The 22,334-nt window shown below is 40.0% G+C and overlaps 2 protein-coding genes across 4 annotated transcripts in view; one reads left to right on the forward strand and one right to left on the reverse strand.

Moving 5' to 3' along the window:
* The window catches only part of obsl1b (obscurin like cytoskeletal adaptor 1b), a 50,398-nt gene extending 41,286 nt beyond the window's left edge, over positions 1-9,112 (forward strand). For both annotated transcript variants that reach the window (XM_074658064.1, XM_074658065.1), the window contains 4 exons: positions 84-188; positions 1,511-1,777; positions 4,075-4,344; positions 8,197-9,112. In XM_074658064.1, the coding sequence (XP_074514165.1) occupies positions 84-188; positions 1,511-1,777; positions 4,075-4,344; positions 8,197-8,207 (653 nt within the window). In that variant the 3' untranslated portion in view covers positions 8,208-9,112. The remainder of the gene's footprint in view (positions 1-83; positions 189-1,510; positions 1,778-4,074; positions 4,345-8,196) is intronic.
* Positions 9,113-9,408: 296 nt separating this feature from the next.
* The window catches only part of LOC141782057 (carboxy-terminal domain RNA polymerase II polypeptide A small phosphatase 1-like), a 39,751-nt gene continuing 26,825 nt past the window's right edge, over positions 9,409-22,334 (reverse strand). For both annotated transcript variants that reach the window (XM_074658072.1, XM_074658071.1), the window contains 4 exons: positions 18,721-18,777; positions 15,335-15,427; positions 13,349-13,534; positions 9,409-13,181 (listed from right to left, as the gene is read on the reverse strand). In XM_074658072.1, the coding sequence (XP_074514173.1) occupies positions 13,053-13,181; positions 13,349-13,534; positions 15,335-15,427; positions 18,721-18,777 (465 nt within the window). In that variant the 3' untranslated portion in view covers positions 9,409-13,052. The remainder of the gene's footprint in view (positions 13,182-13,348; positions 13,535-15,334; positions 15,428-18,720; positions 18,778-22,334) is intronic.

Here is a 22,334-nt window from a genome sequence, read left to right on the forward strand (position 1 = left end):
AAGTCATATTTGGAATTGCATATTTTTCAGCCAGATTGTTATCTTGCTTATTTTTTATCCTGATAATGTTATTCTTATTTCAGGGACCAAACATTTTCTTCTTATGTGCAATGTGAAAGCAGAGGACTCTGGAGAGATCAAGTTTGTCACCAGACATGTCGAATCTGTCGGTTACCTGGAGGTGGAAGGTATAATGAATATATATTACTAGGTGTTCCAAAGGAAGGTATACATTTATGAAAATTAATAATACATACAGTTACTGTTATTAAATATTTATCAATTTATCAGGGTAGTCCTAACTCAATGAAGTATATGAGCTATGAGTTTGCTTGTTAGATTTTCATCTAGCTTTAACCACAGAATTTTAGATTCACACCAAAAACTAACGTCTGTGGTCTACATACCGTAAACTACGGAAGCCCTGAGAGGCAAATGAGAGAAAAAAAAATTCTGGTGATCCAAATTTTCAGTCTGATCTAAATTGTTTTCTCTCCTCTGTTTATGACTTAAGAACATTTGTGCAAAAAAGGTTTTACCAGAATAATCTTTCTAAGTTCCAAAAAACCTGTGAAACATGAAAAAAAAAAAATTTTACCAGGATAATTTTACAAGTTCCTGTTTTGTCATCTGTGAAAACAGGTGAGTTTTGGCAGGTACTTCTTTTCATCACAATTATTTTTAAGTGTTTGTTGTTGTAATAGTCATTTTGGCCACAAGAGGCTGAAATGCATCCCCACCCCATGTTCTCAATAGGACTAAAAACATTCATGTTTTCTTCCAGGTTTTCATTTCTCCATGCACTCTAAACACAAAGTACATATATTGTGTGTTAGCAAGTTATGTACCATTACTGTCATGTCTTCCTTTTGGCTAGAAATGTATTTCAATTTGCGCTAATCTGCTGTTAGTGAAAACACAAACTTTTGAAAAAGACTGAAAACACAGTCCTATTTAGAACATGGGGTAGGATAGAATCGGGTATTCAGCCTCATGTCCAAAATGAGTATTACAACAACAAACACTTGTGAAAGTGATCCTGAAAAAAAGATTATAATAATTCATCTGCCAAAACTGTTCTGTTCATCTGCTTTCACAGATGAAAAAAATAGATAGAAAAAACTTTTTTTCTCCTGTTCTTAAGTCATAAACACAGGGAGGAAAACTATTTAGATCAGAAAATGGATCACCAAATTTTCTTTCCTCACTTGCCTCTCGGTCTCAGGGTGCTCACTATATCCATAGTACCTATACCTATAGCTTACTATATCCATAGTACCTATACCTATAGCTTACTATGTCCATAGTACCTATACCTATAGCTTACTATGTCCATAGTACCAATACCTATAGCTTACTATGTCCATAGTAAGCACTCTGCTGGGCTGGTTATTTTTCTGTTCATATTAAAATTAGGTCAAATTGGGTAACAAAATGTGGAAATATATGAAGTCTTTTATCAAGTTACAGTTTGTTTTGATGAATCTAATTTGCACTTTGTCCTTTTCAGAGCTTCCTGTGAACATTGTGAAACCTCTGCAGGATACGACCGCCCTAGAGAAGACCCGTGTGCTCCTCGACTGCACTGTGTCCAACCCCAGATGCAGCATCCGCTGGTACAAAGGCAGCAATGTCATCCTGCCCTCTGAACGCTTTGAGATCTGCAGTGAAGGCTGTTATCGCAAACTGATCCTCCAGCAGGTGCTGCTAGATGATGAGGGCATGTACAGTGTGCAGGTTGGAGAGTACACATGCTCTGCAAAACTGACAGTGGAGGGTAAGAGAGTTCATGATCGATCTCAAACACTGCGTCATTTACAGCCAAACTTTTTATTTAGATTTTTTTCCAGCTTTACATGGTGCTATTTGTTAACAGGATAGTACATGTATACTGCTCCACTGTTCTTGTTAGTGGTATGGGTGAGGTATTGATAATTCCATAGCAAGTATAGGTAGTGACAAATGGCAGGACTTAAAGGGGCTATTGATAACATTCAGCCACTAGATGTCGCACTCTCCCTTCCTTGTTCCATTGGATTCGCTGGCAGGCATTTACCATCAATCTCAGCCATTTATCCATTTAACTGACGACCCATAGATACCACATGATACCAACGTCGTTATATTATTGGCTCTCAGGCCTCGTTAGAAGTGGGAACCAAATGTCAGATATCTTCCACAGAGATAAACAAAACATTTGTTTTGGACCCGCCACCATTTTTAAAATGATTAATTCACAATAGCAATCATTTTCTCCTGAAGAAGCCATAGTTTTATTTTGCACTTTTCTAAAAACTCTGTGAATGTATTATTTTTCAGAAAATATTCATCTACATAAAAACGTTATCAAAACAATCTTTTAGTTGTCATAGCCCAACAACAATGCTTCGTCTTCCCCACCAATCCACCCCGAAGAGTGTTAGAAAATAACAATACAACAGTACAAGAGCACTCTATTATGGTAGTGCAACAGACATAACCTCATCGCTCCACCTACTGGCAAAGCAATGCTATTACATGTATTTTCTCCTACTGCAATGGGACATCACTAAACTTCCCCCCATGTTTCACATGGTTTTCCTTTCACTCTTGCCTTGTTTCAATATAAAGAGGCCATTTGCAACATCCTTGATTTTTATTTTTAGATGTTTATCTTTTAGTAATTAAAGAATGCTTGTTGGGTTGAAGGGTTGAAAGGTGGCTGTTCAGTTACAATGGATTCTAAAGGCAGGCCTAATTCAACCTTCTGTAGGGATGCACCGATACGACTTTTTCAGTCCCGATACCGATACTGATACCTGGGCTTTGGGTATCGTCCGATACCGAATACCGATCCGATACCAGTGTTTAAAGGCAGGGTTGGCGATGTTCTCCAGTCTCCACTATTTGTTCTATTGGTTGAAATGGTCTTTACACCCCGACAGCGATCCATTACTGATGAGCTCTGAAAAAGGACCGGAAAAGATCCGTCATCTGTATCTGCTGTAATCCTGTAAAAACCTCTACCAATCACTGCCTCGCGGTCCGCTTGGAAAGAGCCAATCAGATGCCTCCCTGCCTCCCTGCTCATTCTCTACCCTTGGCGTGCACCAGCCTGAACTCAAAGCGTGTCACGCTGCACGTTTCCTGGAGAATAGAAGAGAGAACTCAGCCCTGCAGTAGCACTGCCGCGGTTACTTGTCATGAGGTAGCGTTGTTGAGTTGAGGTCCTCTCTCCGCTCTGTGTCTGTGAAGTAGTTACGATGCGGCGGTGCTCGTGCATGTGTGTGTGTGGGGGAGGTGGGGGGGCGTTGCCTTGGAAGGAGCCCCGAGGGGAGGGGGGGGGTTTAGACGGAGCTCCTGAGGCGATGCTACTTTCAAATGATGCTAGCTTTCCTACATCGTCGACCCTATCTTTAATTTATCAGCTGTACGCCTCACTGTGTGGAAGTGACTGGGATCTGTTATGTTTAAGGCAACATCAGGCTGGACTTAAACATTGCTTTCATAACTTTGTAAAACAAAATGTGACCAATAAATACATAGATATACATTTATTTAATTGTTCTTAATTATTGGGATGGTGGATCGTGAACCAGCAACTTGGTAAGAGATCTTTAGAATTAACAGGAATTACAATTCAAGTGTAAACCTTATAAATGCAGCAAACAAATTGGTCAAAACTTAAAAAGTAATTAAAATGACAGTATATAACATGTATAGTATACTAACATAAAATTGAGTTGAATAGATCGGCCCCATTTTCACCGATATCCGATCCAGCTATTTGAATCGGTATCGGCCCGATGTCCGATCCAGTATTGGTATCGATGCATCCCTAAGAATGAGTCACAATAATTCATTTCATAAAAAAGTATCCCATGAACATGCCAAATGATAACATTCTGAGCAACCAAACTTAAATAGGCCTTTTTCACCAGGACGTTTTGACCTGTCACGGTAGGAAGCTTAATACTGTGAGTGATGAATAGAAGGCTGCCTTGGTGTTGTGCATGCTGGCTCACTCTCATGGCTTACTGGAATAGAACAGAGCCACCGTTACAGCTTTTCCCTCTCTTTTGTGCACTGACTCAGCCCAGTCACTGTCAATGGTCAGAGAGCTGAAGGACGTGGAAGTCATGGCCCCCGATGAAGCCTGCTTTGAATGTGAGGTCTCGGTCCCGGTCCACAGAGCCCCTGCGTGGAATCTGAATGGGGAGCCCTTACAGCCGAGCTCTCGGGTGCTCCTGGAGAAGATGGGCACGGTCCACAGGATGACCCTCAGACAAACCTCCCCGGACATGAATGGACTGGTGGAGTTCACCTCTGGGAAAGCTAAAAGCAGAGCCCAGCTTCGGGTGCTGGGTAAGTAAAAGAAGGAGCTGTTTGAGGGCAGTTTCTAATGCAGTCGATTACATGAGATTCATTTTGAAATGTGTTTACATTTTAACTGCATTTATATTATCGGTAAAAGTCATCGGACTTGTATGGATTTATGTATATGCACATGTAAGACAGTAATATGACTCTTTCATGGATGAACAGTTCCAGGTTATCACAGTGTTGCTGTAAAATGCAAAAGCAATCTTTTCATATAACAGATTACCGTGCAGCTAATATTAAAAAACATACAACATACAGTTAATAACAGGCTACTTTTCTCATAGTAATAGCTAATAATTGAGTCATGCCACTGTTGGAGCTGAAGAAGCCATCAGTGTTAACACCAGTGGTGGAAGTAACTAAGTACTGCACTTAAGTGCAATTTTGAGGTACTTGTACTTTACGTGAGTAGTTCCATTTTTCCCCCTACATTTTAGAAGCAAATATTGCTCATTTTATTTCACTACATTTATTTTATAACAGTTGTTACTTTGCAGGTTCAGATTAATAATATAAAGTATAATCAACAAATAAATGATGATGTAATATTATAGTTTAGGATAAAACTTTACTGATCCCCGAGGGGAAGTCACAAGCTACTCAGCGGATAAAGTATATCAAATAGTTAAATTTAGCCCCCCCGACCGTTGTTCACATTAATGCATCAAGAATTATATTCCAATAATATAATACACATTATTCTGCATAATGAATACTTTGACTTTTCATACTGTAGGTATATTTTCATTCCAATACTTCTTTACTTTTACTTCAGTCAAAATTTGAACGCATGACTTTTATTTGTAGTTGAGTGTATTTGAGTATTTCGGCACTGTGGTATTTCTACTGTTACTAGCGGTGTGGTTACAGATCACAACCGAGTACCCCTCCACTCATCCTCACTTTAACGTGAGCCGCCACGTGCAAAACCGTGGTAACGCCATTAGCCTCGCCCAGAGGCCATCCTTACCATAATGACTAGGGCTGTCAAAGGTAATGCGATAATAACGCGTTAACACAAAAACGTTTTAACGCCACTAATTTCTTTGACACATTAAGGCAATCGATCTTTCAGAGGTTGTAGCGGCTCAGTTTTAGATCGAGTGAGATACTGCTATCATATGGGATAAATAACGCTACGAAGTTACGCAACATTTTGGCGAGGAAAAACTGTCATGTCCATTTTCAAAGGGGTCCCTTGACCTCTGACCTCCAGATCAGTGAATGTAAATGGGTTCTATGTGTACCCACGAGTCTCCCCTTTACAGACATGCCCACTTTATGATAATCACATGCAGTTTGGGGCAAGTCATAGTCAAGTCAGCACACTGACACACTGACAGCTGTTGTTGCCTGTTGGGCTGCAGTTTGCCATGTTATGATTGGAGCATATTCTTTATGCTAAATGCAGTACCTGTGAGGGTTTCTGGACAATATCTGTTGTTAATTGATTTCCAATAATAAATATATACACACATTTGCATGAAGCAGCATATCTGCCCACTCCCACGTTGATAAGAGGATTAAATACTTGACAAATCTCCCTTTAAGATACATTTTGAACAGATAAAAATTGTTTTGATTAATTTGCGATTAATCACGATTAAATATTTTAATTGCTCGACGGCCCTAATAATAACACTACTTTAGGAGCATCGGAAGTCAGACGGCGGCTGGCGGTACCGCGGTTATGCACTCTGCGGCTCATGTTACCGCAGTTTCACAAGTGTGTCGGAGAACTACGGTGGCCTTCAGGTAACATAAAAATGCCTCTGCCAGTGTTTGGTTTGAGCAACATGGCGGACCCCGTGAAGAGGACCCGCTCCCTATGTAGATCTGAAGGGCTCATTGTAAGCTAACAAAAACACAACCATTCTTAGTTTCAGGTGATTATACACTAATGAAAACATAGTTATGAATATTATATTCCATTTCTGCTAGTAGATGTCCCAAATGTTACACACTGGACCTTTAAGTACGAGATGTGAGTCCTACCTCCAGCACTAGGTCATACTGGATTTAGCTGACCAGCTGGTGGAACATTGAAACCCAGTGATGTAATTCAAAAGAGAAACACTAGATGGAGCTGATAACAAACACTGGAGTTTGTTTGTGTGACTAAAGAAACATCACAAGTAAAGGAAGTAGCTGATCGATGCAAGTAATGGAAGAAAATGTTTTTTATAATAATAATAATTCCAAATTATTTAGCGCTTTTCAAAGTTCTCAACGCTTTACCTAGAATAAAGAATAAAAGAACAAGCAGTAAACTCTTCATTACAGACAGAAAAAAGATCAGAATACAATGAAAGAAAAGATTAGAATAATATGGTGTCGACTTGGAAATAAAAACATTCAACTAAACTACTAACTATCTAACTAAACTAATTATTCAATTGAAAAGCCATATTTGCATTAGAAGGAAAAACAACGCAAAAACATAAATCCATCAGACTGATTGTGAATAATAATAATAATAAAAGATGCCGTGTTAAAGTGTTGCATGACTTGGCACTGCACATGCAGCAATAAATACAGCAAATGTTTTGGCTCCTAGAGTGATAAATTCTGTAAATAATATGGAGTGTTTATGGTCCTACTCAATCTGCAGGCATATAGGTCAAGCAATATAGAGCACATACCCACTGAACCGAGTCAAGCTATTTCAATGTGTAAGAGAGTAAAGTATTTTTAGTTTTATTATGTTGGCTTTCAATGAAAGAGTATTATGTTCAATCATCTGGCTTAGGTTGTAAACCTGTCGTGAATCCGTTGGGCTTTAAGCTAAGCGAACAACCAGGACTCACGCTCAGCTGACGAAGTTCTTATGAGAAAAATGAGAAAGTTTGTGACCATGTTGAGATCAGTTGAGGAAATACCAAGCACCGCCCACCAGCCGGAGCAAACGTTCTCATTTAACAGCTAAACAGTACACTACAAGATGATTCTGACAACATCTGAGGAGAGAAAAAGTCATTACAGTAACAGAATATTGATTCATATTTGATCAGCGCTGCCTAGTTTGACCGTTTGATCAGAGTTTGCGAGTGATTGACAGCTGCCTCCGTTGAATGAACAGCCAATAGGAACGCTCTCTCTCTGAAATGACCTGTGATTGGTCAAAGTCTCCCGTTACGATCTAGATGTTCTAAAGCCTGAAAATAGAGCCATGAGGAGGAGCAGAAGTCTAGTTTGCTATCAGAACACTTGAATTACAATATGATGAAAGGTTATTATGGGATGATGCCAAAAACATTCTGCCTGCCCTACTGCAGGTTTAAGCCTAGAGGAATGGTTCCCAACCTGGGGCTTTGGAAGGGGCCTCAACACAAATCTTAATGGGTCATGAGATGATTAAAGGTAGAAAAAAAGAAAAATTAATATTTCTTTTGCACAAAATTCTTATTTTTCCCCAATTTTTGCTTTTTCTCCTGGTCAAATACTGGATAATTCCAGCTCTTTAGACTGCTAAAAATCCTTCAAATGAAACAATCTGAGAAGGAAAAATCACTCTGTGGTCGACTCAGCTCCTGTCCATACTACGGCCATAACTAGTAATGAGGGGGCCCAAGTAGACTGGGTTTTTTTAAGGGGCCACAAGCCAAATGCTTTGGAACCACTTGTGTAAAGTAAAAAACTGCAGTTTTAATTCAATAGTTGTTGAAGTTATTTGCATCAGGTTTTTTCATATTGTATATGTTTAATAAAAATGAGCTGTTGCGTGATGGACAGGTTACACGAGACAGGTTCACATTTTGACAGAATCAGGTCAAACTTGACCGATGCTCTCTGGTCCTCAGCCTCATTTTTTTTTCCTCTGCTCAAATTTCACAGGTGATCCGTGAGTGACCTCTCCTGTCTGTCGTCACCTCATTGACATGGATTGATTATTATATTGACGCTTTAAGTTGTAACATTGACGTTGCTTATGTATTTACAAACAGTATGTCTATAAAAGTGGTTTAAACAGGGTTGTGATGGATTCTCATGCAGGGAGTGGATTTTCTTTCAGTATCTTGCCTTTAACAATTGAAAAAATTAAATTTCTGTTTGTATACATTTTGTCGTAGTCAGTGTGTGAATACATTTGGAACAGTTCCTTTATCATAATACAGATTGCAGTTTGGATGTAAATAATGTCCTGTGTGTAAGGGGTCTAACTGTAACCATGTTATAGAGGTTTAAGCTGAATGTGTACTATCTGATTTGAATAGTGTAAAGATTAAATGAGCGGGAAGAACTACAAGTACATGGATAGAATGATAAGTGAAGAGTTCTACATAGTTTGAATGCAATCCAGCCACAATAAATTTTGCTTAAAAGGGCCATTTCTAAAGCCAAATGCTTATGTAGAACACAAACAACATCTCTTAAAGGTGCAGTGTGTAGGATTTGGCGCCATCGAGCGGTGAAGTTGCAGATTGCAACCAACTGAATCTTCTCCCATGTGCCAAGCGTGTAGGAGAACTACGGTGGCCGACGCAACAACGTGAATGTCTCTCTCTAGAGCCAGTGTTTGGTTTGTCCGTTCTGGGCTACTGTAGAAACATGGCGGCCGGCTCTGTGAACAGGACCCGCTCCGTATGTAGATATAAACGGCTCAATCTAAAGAAATCATACTTATAAATATTATATTCTATTTCTGCAAATACATCCCCCAAAATGCAACACACTCTTCATTTAAGATATCTGCCAGTTAAAAAAAAAAAAAACTCCAGACGCCATTTTGGTCCTTTCCAGAACTCCAGTTGGCTGCTTTGACCCATATCTTTAAACATAGCTCACTTACAGACTACATGTGCAGTTATTAGACAATAGAAACACATGCAACGCTTGCACTCAGTGTAATTTTCTATATATTAGAGCATGGTTTTCTGTGGCTTTTAGTCTTGGTTCTCAGTATTACCACATAGGAAACACAAAGTTAGTTTCCAGTTAACTAAAGCCATCGATCCATATCAAGTTTAGATTTTAGACTGGATCATCCAGCAACAATTCATTACATTTAACAATTAACATCTCTTTTCATCATTTGTCTGTTGTATAAAAATAGTTTTTTTTTTTAATGTTTTGATGAAGTTTGAATGAAGAGAATTCTGTCTTGCAGCAAGGGGCTTGTAATGTAAATACATTGGGCCAAAAATCAGGTAACTTAGGAAAGAAATAGGTTAAGAAATTACCTGATCACCTTGATTGATCATCAGGGCATGCTAGTTTTATTGTTGAGTGGGTATTATGTTTGAACGTAACAGAGAATGATAGTTGTTTTCATATAAAATCTGTTCTATATTCCATTTTTCCATTTGACTTGTTTCCACCTCTGCCATGTTGTGTTGAGCGTTTGGTATGTGAATAAAGGTACTGTAGTGAAATATGACCTGTTTCAATAAAACATGCTTTATTGATGCAAGGTAAAAATATCTCTAGTTGTCTTCTTTTTCAATCAGCAGCGATTTAAAAAGTCACTTGTTTGAACCAGTTTCTTTACTTGAGTCACCACGTTAATACTCTTGTTGCATACAGTACAAAAGTTAAATCATTATTTATAGACAGGTTATGTTTTTTTTTCACTTATCGTCAAAGTATCTTTTTAAAAAAATCTTAAACCGACGTAAATACTCACACTGACGCAATCACACTGAAACCCACACGCACACATACAAATATACACACTCGCTCCAGACTGAGGAAGAAGTAAATCAGCTCCAACATGTCTGGCACAAGTTTCCCCAAATGAAACTGTATTTACAGCTCGATACGGCAGTACGATTGCTTCCATTGATGTCTTGCACAAAAGAAGTTTACAGATCAAAGTGTGCTTTCAAATCAAACGTCAAACTTATTGAAGTGGCCGTAGCAGGTTACAGCCACAACAGTACTGCATTACTGAAGGGCCACACTACAACGGTGCATCAGGGTCATCGGAAGTAAGAAACTAAGAATTACTGAGCCGGGGGAGGGGGGTGAAATTCCGAGAAAGAACTCAGACATTAAAGTCGTGACGTTACGAGAAAAAAAATTGGATATTGTCTGAGATTAAAGTGGAAAATTTACAAGAAAAATCATACAAATTTGTGAGACTTTCCTCGTAAATTTATGATTTTATAATAGGGCTGTCAATCCATTCAAATATTTAATCGCATGATTGTCCATTACTAATCCAGATTAATTGCAAATTAATCACACATTTTTTATCTGTTCAAAATTAACCTTAAAGGGAGATTTGTGAAGTATTTAATACTCTTATCAACATGGGAGTGGCAAAAATATGCTGCTTTAAATAAATGTATGTATATATTTATTATTGGAAATCAATTAACAACACAAAACAATGACAGATATTGTCCAGAAACCCTCACAGGTACTGCATTTAGCATAAAACAATATGCTCCAATCATAACATGGCAAACTGCAGCCCAACAGGCAACAACAGCTGTCAGTGTGTCAGTGTGCTGACTTGACTATGACTTGCCCCCAAACTGCATGTGATTATCATAAAGTGGGCATGTCTGTAAAGGGGAGACTCGTGGGTACCCATAGAACCCATTTACATTCACTGATCTGGAGGTCAGAGGTCAAGAGACCCCTTTGAAAAGTTTCCAGTGTTATTTAGTCTCCTTCCCTCCTTCTTGATGTCAGGATCTTCACTCTAGCTTTAAAGGCACTGTTTGTAAGAATCAGAAATGTCTTGTTAACAGCGACACCTGTGGCCGTTAAGTCAACAAAAGTCAGCGTCCTGTTACTCGCGCTTGTGCTCGCTCTACATAGACATGAACGAACATTGATCAACACAGTGAGGCGACACAATATCACTCTATATTTCAGCTGCTTGGCAGTAATGTTAGCTGACCAGACGAAGGTCTCTCCATGAATCAATGCTGATACGGTGTTTCCTGCTTCAGCCTCCCATCTTCTGCAGTGTGGAGTGTGCGCGCATGCACATGAGAGGTGGAGCGAGAGAGCGAGAGAGCGAGTAAGAACGAGCGCGGTTTGTGAGTGAAGGCAGGCAGAGGAGCAGAGAAGCAGAGTACAGCAGAGACTTCGGTCCTGGAGACCAAAGCTACGGTCTCCCCTGAGTCTTCCAACCACAGTCGGGGGGGCTGGAGCAACACTGTTTAACAGACGGGCTTCACTAGATAGAACTTTGCGGTTTTCCGTGTATCTTGTGTTGGAACAGCGTAGCCACACGCGAGCGAGGATGGGACACGACGCGATTTCTACGTGTAAGAAGTTACAAACAGTTCCTTTAAAACTGAGCTACAACCTCAGAAAGATCAATTGTGTTAATGTGCCCTAAAAAATTAGTGGTGTTAAAACAAATGTGCGTTAACGTGTTATTATTGTATTAACTTTGACAGCCCCGCTAGTTTTTCTCGTAAATGTATGACTTTCTAATCTCTCTCTGAGTTTGTTCTTGTAAATTTGCTACTTTAATGTCTGAAATTCAGAGTTTGTTCTCAGACTATTACCCCTCCCCCACAATGGCTCTAATACGCCGTCATACCATACACTGTGGTGACCAATTCAACCAAAAACTCAAAAGATAAAATAACAAAATATCATTAGGTAAAATAACATTAAAACCAAATCAAACCGATTGCCTAAAATCCTGAAATACTGTATATACAAAAATAATCTCACCATTTCTGCAGTGGTAAGGTCCAATCAGTGTGCAGTACATCTGTTTCTTAATGCTAATCCGGACCTGTCCAAAAGATCCAGATCTTAAATGTCTTATATTTAGCTTTTCCAAGATTTGTTGGATGGCAAGAATGAGGTCAACTAATGAGTAACAACATTAGACTGGACTGGGCATAAGACAACATATAAAAGGGCTATTACACATTAATAATTTGATTCCAGTAATATTAGAATTTAGCGATTAAACCGTATCAGTCATCTGTGATGTAGTGAATAAGGACTACAATCAATGGCAGCGGATTCCCACCATTACCGTTCTGGTTTCTTTTCAATCTAAATGTAGAAGTATGTAATTAAACAGCATCTGTTCAGAGCCGAGGAAGACATACAGGAAGTGCACAGTATTTGGAGCACGTCAAAAATGGGTGTTTTGTAGTGTAATGTGCCAAAACATGTTCTGGAAAATATAGTATATAACCAAAATTCTCTAAAGTTAATGATTGTCTTTTACTACATACACATTTGAATCAAAGATAGTTAAAGAGAGTTAAAGAGAGTTAACGGGGTTTAAGGAACAGTCTTCAATGACTTATTAAATTCTGTGAGAGAGCTTCAAATAATATTACAAATACTACATTATAGAAATGAAAATGACTGATGTGGTTCATTTGTAGAATGGCACTGAACAGCTGTTCACACAATCTAGGATTACAGCACACTTACATAGGTCACTGCTGGCACATAACGACGACAACAACACACTAGCTGCAATGCAAAAGATATCTACAGAAGTCATTGAATCTCATATTCATTCATCCAGCATCACAAAAAAGGAAAGCAATCGTTCAACGCTGCAAAACCCTGCCAGAAGATTGCTTTCACTTATTTGTTACGCCACATACTGTAAGAATACCAGATTCAATGAGAGGCTTTTTTTTGCAGTGTGGTCCTTGAAGTTGGAAGCAGCATGGAGCCTGCGGCCCAGCAGCCTCCGTGGCCCCGTGACGACAGCTGTTGCTGATTGTTTTCATCCTAGTGTCCTGCCTCTGTTAACTTGAAGTCCTCTGCTGCTGGAGGACATCATAGATGTCATCCACTTTGCTTAGTCTCTCGAAGAAGGGGATAAGATCGAGGAGCTCGGTGTCTGACATGTCGTCAAACCAGGACGCTACGGGAACCTGGAGGTTTGAAGAAGCAGGACATGGTGGAATTAGAAGACCTTTTCAATATTCCATAGTACTCAATAGTATATCATTATTGTATTAATATTGTTCCAAAAAAGATTTTAGTGAAACATACAAATGTAGGTCAGTGTAATGCAGAGAAAGAAATATAGTAGGCCTACTGCGTTGTCGGGATGGAAGATGTAGGAGGCTGGCGAGTTATCGATGATGATGACCTTGTTGAGGTCTCTTCCTAAACGGCTCAGGTCTTTCACGTAGTTCCCTTTGTGGAAGACACACGACTCCCGGAAGAGACGGCTCCGGAAGGCCCCCCATTTGTCCAACAGGTCCGACACCGGATCTGCGTACTACAGTAGCAGGACAAAACCAGGGGCTGGCTTTAGACAGTGCTGAGCTGTGTCTGTGTGTCATTCTATGGCAGAATGCTAAACTAGGACCAGTAAAACATGTAGACTGTGGATGAGGCCACACCACAGACTGCATAGAAGAAGTGGACGTAGTCACCGTGACGTACCCCATTGGTTTGTGGACTACCGTTTTGAAGCCATGAGTTCGGCATTTTGGCCGACGCCATCTTGGTTTGTTGGCCTTCGCCATGTTGTTTTTTTTTGCCACCAGAAGTGATACGACAGGGTGGAGCTAATAACAACCCACCGCTGAATAAGAGAGGCAACCAAAAAGGTTCTAATTAACTTTCAGAAACTGAAAACACACTGTGAAAGGGTTAAAATTCTAAGATGAAAACATGGACAACTTCCAGACCGGACAACGCCGTGGTAGCGACCTGTCAATCACAAGGTCTTAATTTACTAAATGAACATCATGCTGTATTGAAGAAGACCTGAAACTAGAGATTGAGACCATAAACTCATGTTTACCGAGGTAATAAATCAAGAGAGAAGTAGACTCATTGTTCTCATAGACTTCTATACAACCAGAGGAGTCGCTCTGTGGTAATGCAGGCTGTAGGATTTCCTCACAAGTCCTAACAAGGTAAAAAAAAAAAAAAATAGTTTTTAAACAGATTTCTAAATTAGAGGTAAAGTTGCATTAGCTAATTTTTTTGCTACTTGGGGGCAAAAAAATCAGTTCTAAGCACATCATTGACATATTAAGGCCTTTACACACCGGGGGCGTTGTTATCGTGTGATTCATTTGCACATCAATACATTTTTTCGACTGTTGTTTTTGTCACGAGTACTTTCACACAGAGCATGAATATTATGCGTTGAAAAAGTCTTTTTTTTTGGAACAAGGTCGATTTTCTGAGCTCTCGCACTGCGAATAAAGGCGGACCTGGTTGAGTTGCATCTATATTTATGAAACAACAACACAGAGGCTCCGTAGTCTGAAACTTTATTACTCCTTTCAACCTTGACAAAGGCAGCGCAGACCAGATCCTATCCTTCCGTTCTTAACTTTCACAATAAAAGCCCTAGCCATACAATATTCGCAGGTGAGTATTTTGCATTTTCATGTTGTTTCTTCGTCATGCCCCCGGTGTGAAAAGGCCTTCAGTCAATAAGTTACAAGTTGAAAAGGTGAACTTATTAGCAAACAGTTCCCTATTTACACTAGCAGACACACAGCTACATTAGCATTCATTTAGAGTCGTGTTTCTGGCCAGCTGATGAATGGAACTTCAATATTCACACTCTTTTTAGCTCTGCTATCAGTCTCCACCAACTTAAACCTTATGGCCTACACAGACCTACAACCAATCTGCATCATATTTCAATGCACATGAACATACAGTACGTGTCAGCCATAGAGAATCGATATCTGCGACATTTAAGCTTGGACATTTTCAAAACATGAAAGGCGGCAGATCAGCATTTGATTTCAGACGATGTTCACAAAATATATGACACGGTCTGTAAATGCAAACATGGCAACTAAAACCTAATGAATCAAGTGTGAGCAAGTCCCTGAGTCATAACCGACCACATGCTTCACAAGGTGAAGTTGAGGCTAAGACGGTCTGAAGTAAATGTGAGAGGGTAAAATGTCTGCGATTCGCCTGACAGGTATCATAAATATCATTTATGTGTGACGGTGTATGTGGAAGGTCACCTGCAAATCAAACTCACTATATGATGAGTCAAATGTTAAACACAAGTCACACAGAATAGGGACAGCAGGCTGACCTTGGATAAGCTTGCAGTGAACAAGACACACTCGAACAGTTCTCCCATCCTCTTGAGGAATTCGTCAACGTGGGGTCTCTTTAACACATACACCTGGGGGGAGACACAGAAGCATGACAGCATGAAATCCACAGTTGTTGCACCACATGCTTCATTTATTAGAGATATGATCAGGAACACAAACTAGGGATGCACCAATCCAACTTTTTTAGTCCCGATACCAATAGTGATACCTGGGCTTTGGGTATCGTCTGATACCGAGTACCGATCCGATACCAGTGTTTCATTAATAAGCTGTATGTCTCACTGTGTAGAAGTGACTGGGATCATTCTGTTATGTGTCAGGTGACATCAGGCTGGACCTAAACATCACTTACCTAACTTTGTAAAACAAAATGTAACAAATAAATACACAGATTAAATTATTATATATATAAAATTATATACACCGATCAGCCATAACATTAGGTCAGCATGGGCACCCTGACCGGTCTGCGGCTACGCAGCCCCATACTCAACAAACTGCTCCTCACTGTGTGTTCTGACACCTTTCTATCAGAACCAGCATTAACTTGTTCAGCAGTTTGAGCTCCAGTAGCTCTTCTATTGGATCAGACAACACGGGCCAGCCTTCACTCCCCACGTGCATCAATGAGCCTCGGGTCTGACCCTGTCGCCGGTTCGCCGGTTCGCCGGTTCTCCTTCCTTGGACCACTTTTGGTAGGTCCTGACCACTGCAGACCGGGAACATCCCACAAGAGCTGCAGTTCTGGAGATGCTCTGACCCGGTCGTCTAGCCAGCACTATCTGGTCCTTGTCAAAGTCGCTCACATCCTTATGCTGGCCCATTTGTTCTGCTTCCAACATAAAGTTCAAAGTTCAAAATGTTCACTTGCTGTCTAATATATCCCCCCCACTGCCAGGTGCCATGGTAAACAGGTAATCAATGTTATTCACTTCACCTGTCAGTGGTCTGAATGTTATGGCTGATCAGTGTATAATCATACATTATTATACATTTTCTGAATTGTCATTTATTATTAGAATAATAAATCTTACACCAGCAACTTGGTAAAAAACCTTCAAAATTAACAGGAATTACAATTCAGGTGTAAACCTTTTTAATGCAGCAACAAATTGATCAAAACGTAAACAGGAATTCAAATTCCAGTATATAATGTATATAGTATATACATATAGTATTGAATTTAATACATCGGCCCCATTGTTACTAATATCCGATCCAGCTATTTCAGTCAGTATCGGTCCGATATCTGATCCGGTATCTGTATCGGTGCATCCCTAACACAAACTAGTCATGGGGAAGGAAATGGTAATCATCTGACTTGTGTGTCCAGATATTCTGAAGACACACATACACCGATCAGCCATAACATTCAGACCACTGACAGGTGAAGTGAATAACATGGATTATCTCGTTACCATGGCACCTGGCAGTGGGGATATATAAGACAGCAAGTGAACATTTTGAACTTTGAACTTTGTGTTGGAAACAGAAAAAATGGGCCAGTGTAAGGATGTGAGCGACTTGGATGAGGACCACATAGTGCTGTCTAGACGACTGGGTCAGAACATCTCCAGAACTGCAGCTCTTGTGGGATGTTCCCGGTCTGCAGTGGTCAGGACCTACCAAAAGTGGTCCAAGGAAGGAGACAGGGTCAGACCCGAGGCTCATTGATGCATGTGGGGAGCGAAGGCTGGCCCGTGTTGTCTGATCCAATAGAAGAGCTACTGGAGCTCAAACTGCTGAAAGAGTTAATGCTGGTTCTGATAGAAAGGTGTCAGAACACACAGTGAGGAGCAGTTTGTTGCGTATGGGGCGGCGTAGCCGCAGACCGGTCAGGGTGCCCATGCTGTCATAATGTTATGGCTGATCGGTGTATATTGGCACATAGTTTATTAAAACATAACAGAGCAACCTATGTACCTGTCCAAATTCAGGCTTTTTTAATATCATATGTACAACAGTCTCCAAATACGACAGTTCTGTCATTATCAAGACAAGGAAAAGGGCCGTCCACACCAAGAACCATAACTATAACGCCACTGATGAATAATAACGTTCTGTAAACAGCGCCAAGCACGCGCCAAGCACGCGCCAAGCACAAGCCAAGCACAAGCCAAGCACGCACCAAGCACGCACCAAGCACGCACCAAGCACGCACCAAGCACAAACCAAGCACCCACCAAGCACAAACCAAGCACGCGCCAAGCACGCGCCAAGCACGCACCAAGCACGCACCAAGCACAAACCAAGCACGCACCAAGCACAAACCACCACGCACCAAGCACAAACCAAGCACGCGCCATGGTTGGTTCCGATAGATTCTTCAGGTTTTCCAATTTCATATGATACCAGTATCTTCACTCTAGATTTAAAACTGAGCCCACTACAACCTCTGAAACATTGATTGTGTTAATGCGTTATTGTCGCGTTAACTGTGACAGCCCTACTTTATAGTTATTGTTATAGTTATCTTTCTTGGTGTGTGCTTTACCCACTGTCTTTCTCTACCATTAAAATGATCTTCTTTTGTATGTTGATATTTCTATGTCACTATAATGACATCAAATGCTGCAAAAGAAAACATAAAGCTATAATATCTAATCCAAGAACATTTCATGTAAACATCCCAACAGGACTTTATTATCTACTTCAGCTAAGATGCTGGCGGCCTTGTTTCTGAACCAAGTCATCCTGAATAGGCTTTCCCCACTTTAACAAGCCTATCCTGGATTACTTGAAACAGACCCAGGCCCTTTGGACAACAAAGCTCCTCTGTCTTCTGGGAGGCCCAGCACAAGAGATGCGGTTGCCATTGAACGCCTGCAGGGAATAGTCGCTGCCATCCCCCAGCACCAATGTGCAGGACATAATATGGGCCACAGTGTGAGATTGATGGCCAGTGATTTCTGAGAAGCCTGCCAAGGTTTCCTCATTTCGTCAGGCCACGTAAATAGCCACCTGCTGCTTGGAGCCATCAACAGAGCGGGCTACAGCACTGTCAGGGAGCTAGCACAGTGTTCCCAGTGCAAACCATGGAGCAGTTCTCAATTTGACTCTCTTACTTTTGTATTTGAGAGTTTATAAAGCATCCTGCTGTTCAGGTCAGATGGTGTACAGCACAGATTTTGGTTACTGGTGTATATACAGTACAATGATGGTCAGTGCACATAAAATGGTGATCTGTATAAATCCTGTTTGCACAATGTTTAACAAAAATCTTTGGGGCTTTTAGCAGGAAGTCTATCAAGCTTGCAGTAACTTCCACAGTGGCTGCTTTATGCTTTAACATTGTGATGTGATTGAAGCAACACAAGACGACAGTGTAGCAAATGGTCTCTTTAGCATATCAAGTGCTTACCTGGTGAACTGTTCCATCAATTTCCACTGGAATGATAAAATCAGCATTGTTCACTGGCTGTTGAAAACAAAAGCAGAAGTGTTAAACACACAAAAAAGACTATTTCTTTCATTTGATCTCCAAAGGAAATCTACACTTTTCCATAGAGATGTGAGTGATAGCAATTAATCTGAAGTGAGGCTGCGTTGCATAGACACAAAGACACCACCTCAGCGTCTTTAAAATAACACACAATACTGTAAATAATATGACTCTTGTCACTTACATCGTTGAAATAAGAGCACTACAGAAAGTTATATGGGTCATAAAATATCTGGTTTATTTAGGCAGTTCTCATGTCTGAAATATGCTTCTCAAATGTTAGTATCACCCCTAGCATGTTCTATATAAGGCAATACACCATGGCCTAAATTGGTGCACTATGAGGTAATGCACGTAACACAGGACGAGTTGGCCTTCAATCAGAACGTATGCATTTAATGCATAGCTTGTTTTTCCCCGATGTTGCATGCTGGTTTATAATCTGTCCTACACCTGTTGGTTTAAATGTTTTGCATTTGAATAGTTAATTAATTGAGTCATTAATAATCAATTAATTATTATGATTATGATTATTATAATATTTTTTTTATTTAATTTCAAAATAAAATGATTTCTTTTGCTCTTCTTTTTTTGTCATACTCCAAGAATTTCCATGGACAAAAATGTGTAGAATTAAAAGCAGCTTGAACTCGAACTAAAGCAGACTTTTTAGTACTATCAGTACAAATGCAAATCCAGTATTTACATCTGTTTTAGTTCTGGTTTGATCCGCCAACTCTGGCTCTCTTAGCCTTGAGGCCTGAGTTCTCCATCTCCATCTTTTCACAGTGAGCACGTAGTGTGCGGCTCAGCAACCACTCTTTGTTTTGCTGTTTTTTTTATCCACTTCTACCCCGACTCATCTCAGTACAAATCATTATTTGTTTAATTTATGTATTGTTTACTACGTTTACTATTTTAAAATCCTCCTTCCTTCCTCCAACTACTCTCATCCTACTTTATATGATATACATGTATGTCCGCTATATTAAAGGGAACACTCTGTAACATTTAGGGGGAGGCAGAAATATAATATAATATATTAATATAATAATAATAATAATAATAATAATAATAAGTATACTTTCTTTAGTGTATCACCTGAAAATAAGAATTGTTGTGTTTTCGTAACCTTAGAATGAGGTATATATCTACATAGGGAGCGGGTCCTCTTCACAGGGCCGGCTGCCATGTTTCTACAGTAGCCCAGAATGGACAAACCAATCACTGACTCTAGAGAGGGCCGTTTGCATTTTTGTGTTTTCACGTCGGCCACCTTAGTTCTTCTACATGGGAGAAGTTTCAGTTGGTTGAAATCTGCAACCTCAACGCTAGAAGCCATTAAATCCTACACACTGCACCTTGAACCAAAATATTTACAGGGTTTTTTTCTCATTCACTTTGGCTCAATTCTCAAATGAGAATTTTTTTTTTTTAAAACAATAACCTCAATTTATTTGTTGTTCACAACAGATTAGAATTTTCAATTCATTCAAGAAAATTGCACGTGTTTTTGACACGTGTGCAAAAGAGTCAGTACAGTTGTCTACAATTTGCACAACAACCACTTGCACATGTCTCGCTGATCAAAACTGATGAGTTGATTCTCAGTGAAATCTTCTAGACAACTTCTAAACATTCTTTCATCGTTTGAGCCATCACATGCAAAATGACCCATTCAATTATCAAAATCATTCAGACATAGACGTATATTCCATAAATATTTATGACATGGTGTTACATACTGTGAGGAGGTTTTAATGACCTACAGCAGGTTCTTTCATTGTTGCACGGTTTGTTTTTTGGCATTTTGTAGCAAATCTTCTGTTCACTGTATATGACTTCACATGAAAGCTCAAAGGTGAATTTTCTATTTATAATACATGTAACACATTGTTGCTAAACAATGTACATATCCTGTTTCTGTGTATTACAATATCGTACAGTATTGACTTTTCCCAGTAAACTTTTACCTGCTGTTGAAATGGGAATCTAGAAAGCTAATCTAGAAAGCTAATCTAGAAAGCAAAACACAACAGCTTTCAGCTCGACGAAATTTATATTCTGCAGACATGTAATAGAGTTGTGATGTCCCGTCAAATAGGGATGTTAGTAATGAACCGTTTAACCGTTAACCGACATTAAGCATCTTAACTGATTAACACAATCGGTTAAATGAGCTAAAAGAAATGTTAATAATTAATTAAAAAGCTGAGAAAAATTCGTCATCTTAAGGTGAAAAGCTGGTCCACCTTAAGAGAGTCTGAGCCGGCGTTACAGATACAGGAAGTCGGATCCCGTCTATAGCTCGCTTGAGCGGAGGAGATGAAGCCTCGTAGCATTTATCCACCGACAGATAAACTGTACACACACTGTCTGCTACACCTACGTTCACAGCTAGAACGCCACCAACAACACACACACGGTCTGTCGGAAACTCGCTGAAGTCACGCTGCGCTGACAGACTGTATGTGTGTGACAATGGTGAGCACGAAGCTACCGGCATAGCTACAGATGCTAACGTAGCACAAACACACACACTGTTTGTCGGTCAATCGCTATTGTTAATCCAGGCAGACAGAGTGTCGTTACGCCGGGCAGACACACAGCTGAAAACCTGCTAAACTAAACTAAATGTGCGGTGGAGACTTTTACTGGGAACGTGGCTACATGTCCGTGACACTACACGCAGCATCGTAGCTGCTAAGTTAACGCTCCCGGACGGTGAACTGGGGACTGTCTGTTGTGCTCATACACTGCAGCTGGCGCACCGCTACACGAGACGCACTAATCTTGTCGGTTAACGGTTAATAATCGGTTAACGAGGGTCGGTTATCGGTTAAGAACATTTTTCAAAATTAGCATCCCTACTGTCAAACAGTTGTGACAATTGCACTTACAGTTTAGAGAATGTTAAGACTGTTTCAAAAAATGAGCCAAAGCGATTGAGAAAAAACTTAAAAGCCACCACAAATACACTTCTAAAAATGTCAGTTATTTCAGTCAGTCCCATATAGTCCCAATTATTCCCATACGTTTTCCAATCTAATTGCATGTGTCCTAAACTTGTCATTGATTTGTGCAATTAGAGTCTCCATTGTCCAATGATCTATTACCAAAGGTTTACATTTTTTCAATCACTAATGAGTCTAAATGTCAAGCTCTACTATTTTGCTATATCCCTTTAGCCATATTTTAATTTTGGTCCATAATAACGGTCCATAAAGAGCAGTATTAAAATATGTAATTTTATGATTCTTTCTTATCATGACAAAATGTGCAAATTAGATACAATTTAAGCACTGTAGGTAGCCTACTGTATGTTTAGCATCTATTTTGTGGCAACGTTTCTGTTACCTTGCACAGCAGTTGGATTCTTGCAATGTCACGAGGTCACGCTAGAATCACGGGATCACATATCACACGAACATCCATCTTGTCAGGCTACAAGTAATGCGTTTGTGTCCGGCAAGCCAGAAAACGGACCAATCAGCGTCCTGTGAGAAGCTACTGGCAGCTACGGGCGTGGCTTA

Source organism: Sebastes fasciatus, chromosome 14, assembly GCF_043250625.1.
Source record: "Sebastes fasciatus isolate fSebFas1 chromosome 14, fSebFas1.pri, whole genome shotgun sequence".
Classification (NCBI taxonomy): Eukaryota; Metazoa; Chordata; class Actinopteri; order Perciformes; family Sebastidae; genus Sebastes; species Sebastes fasciatus.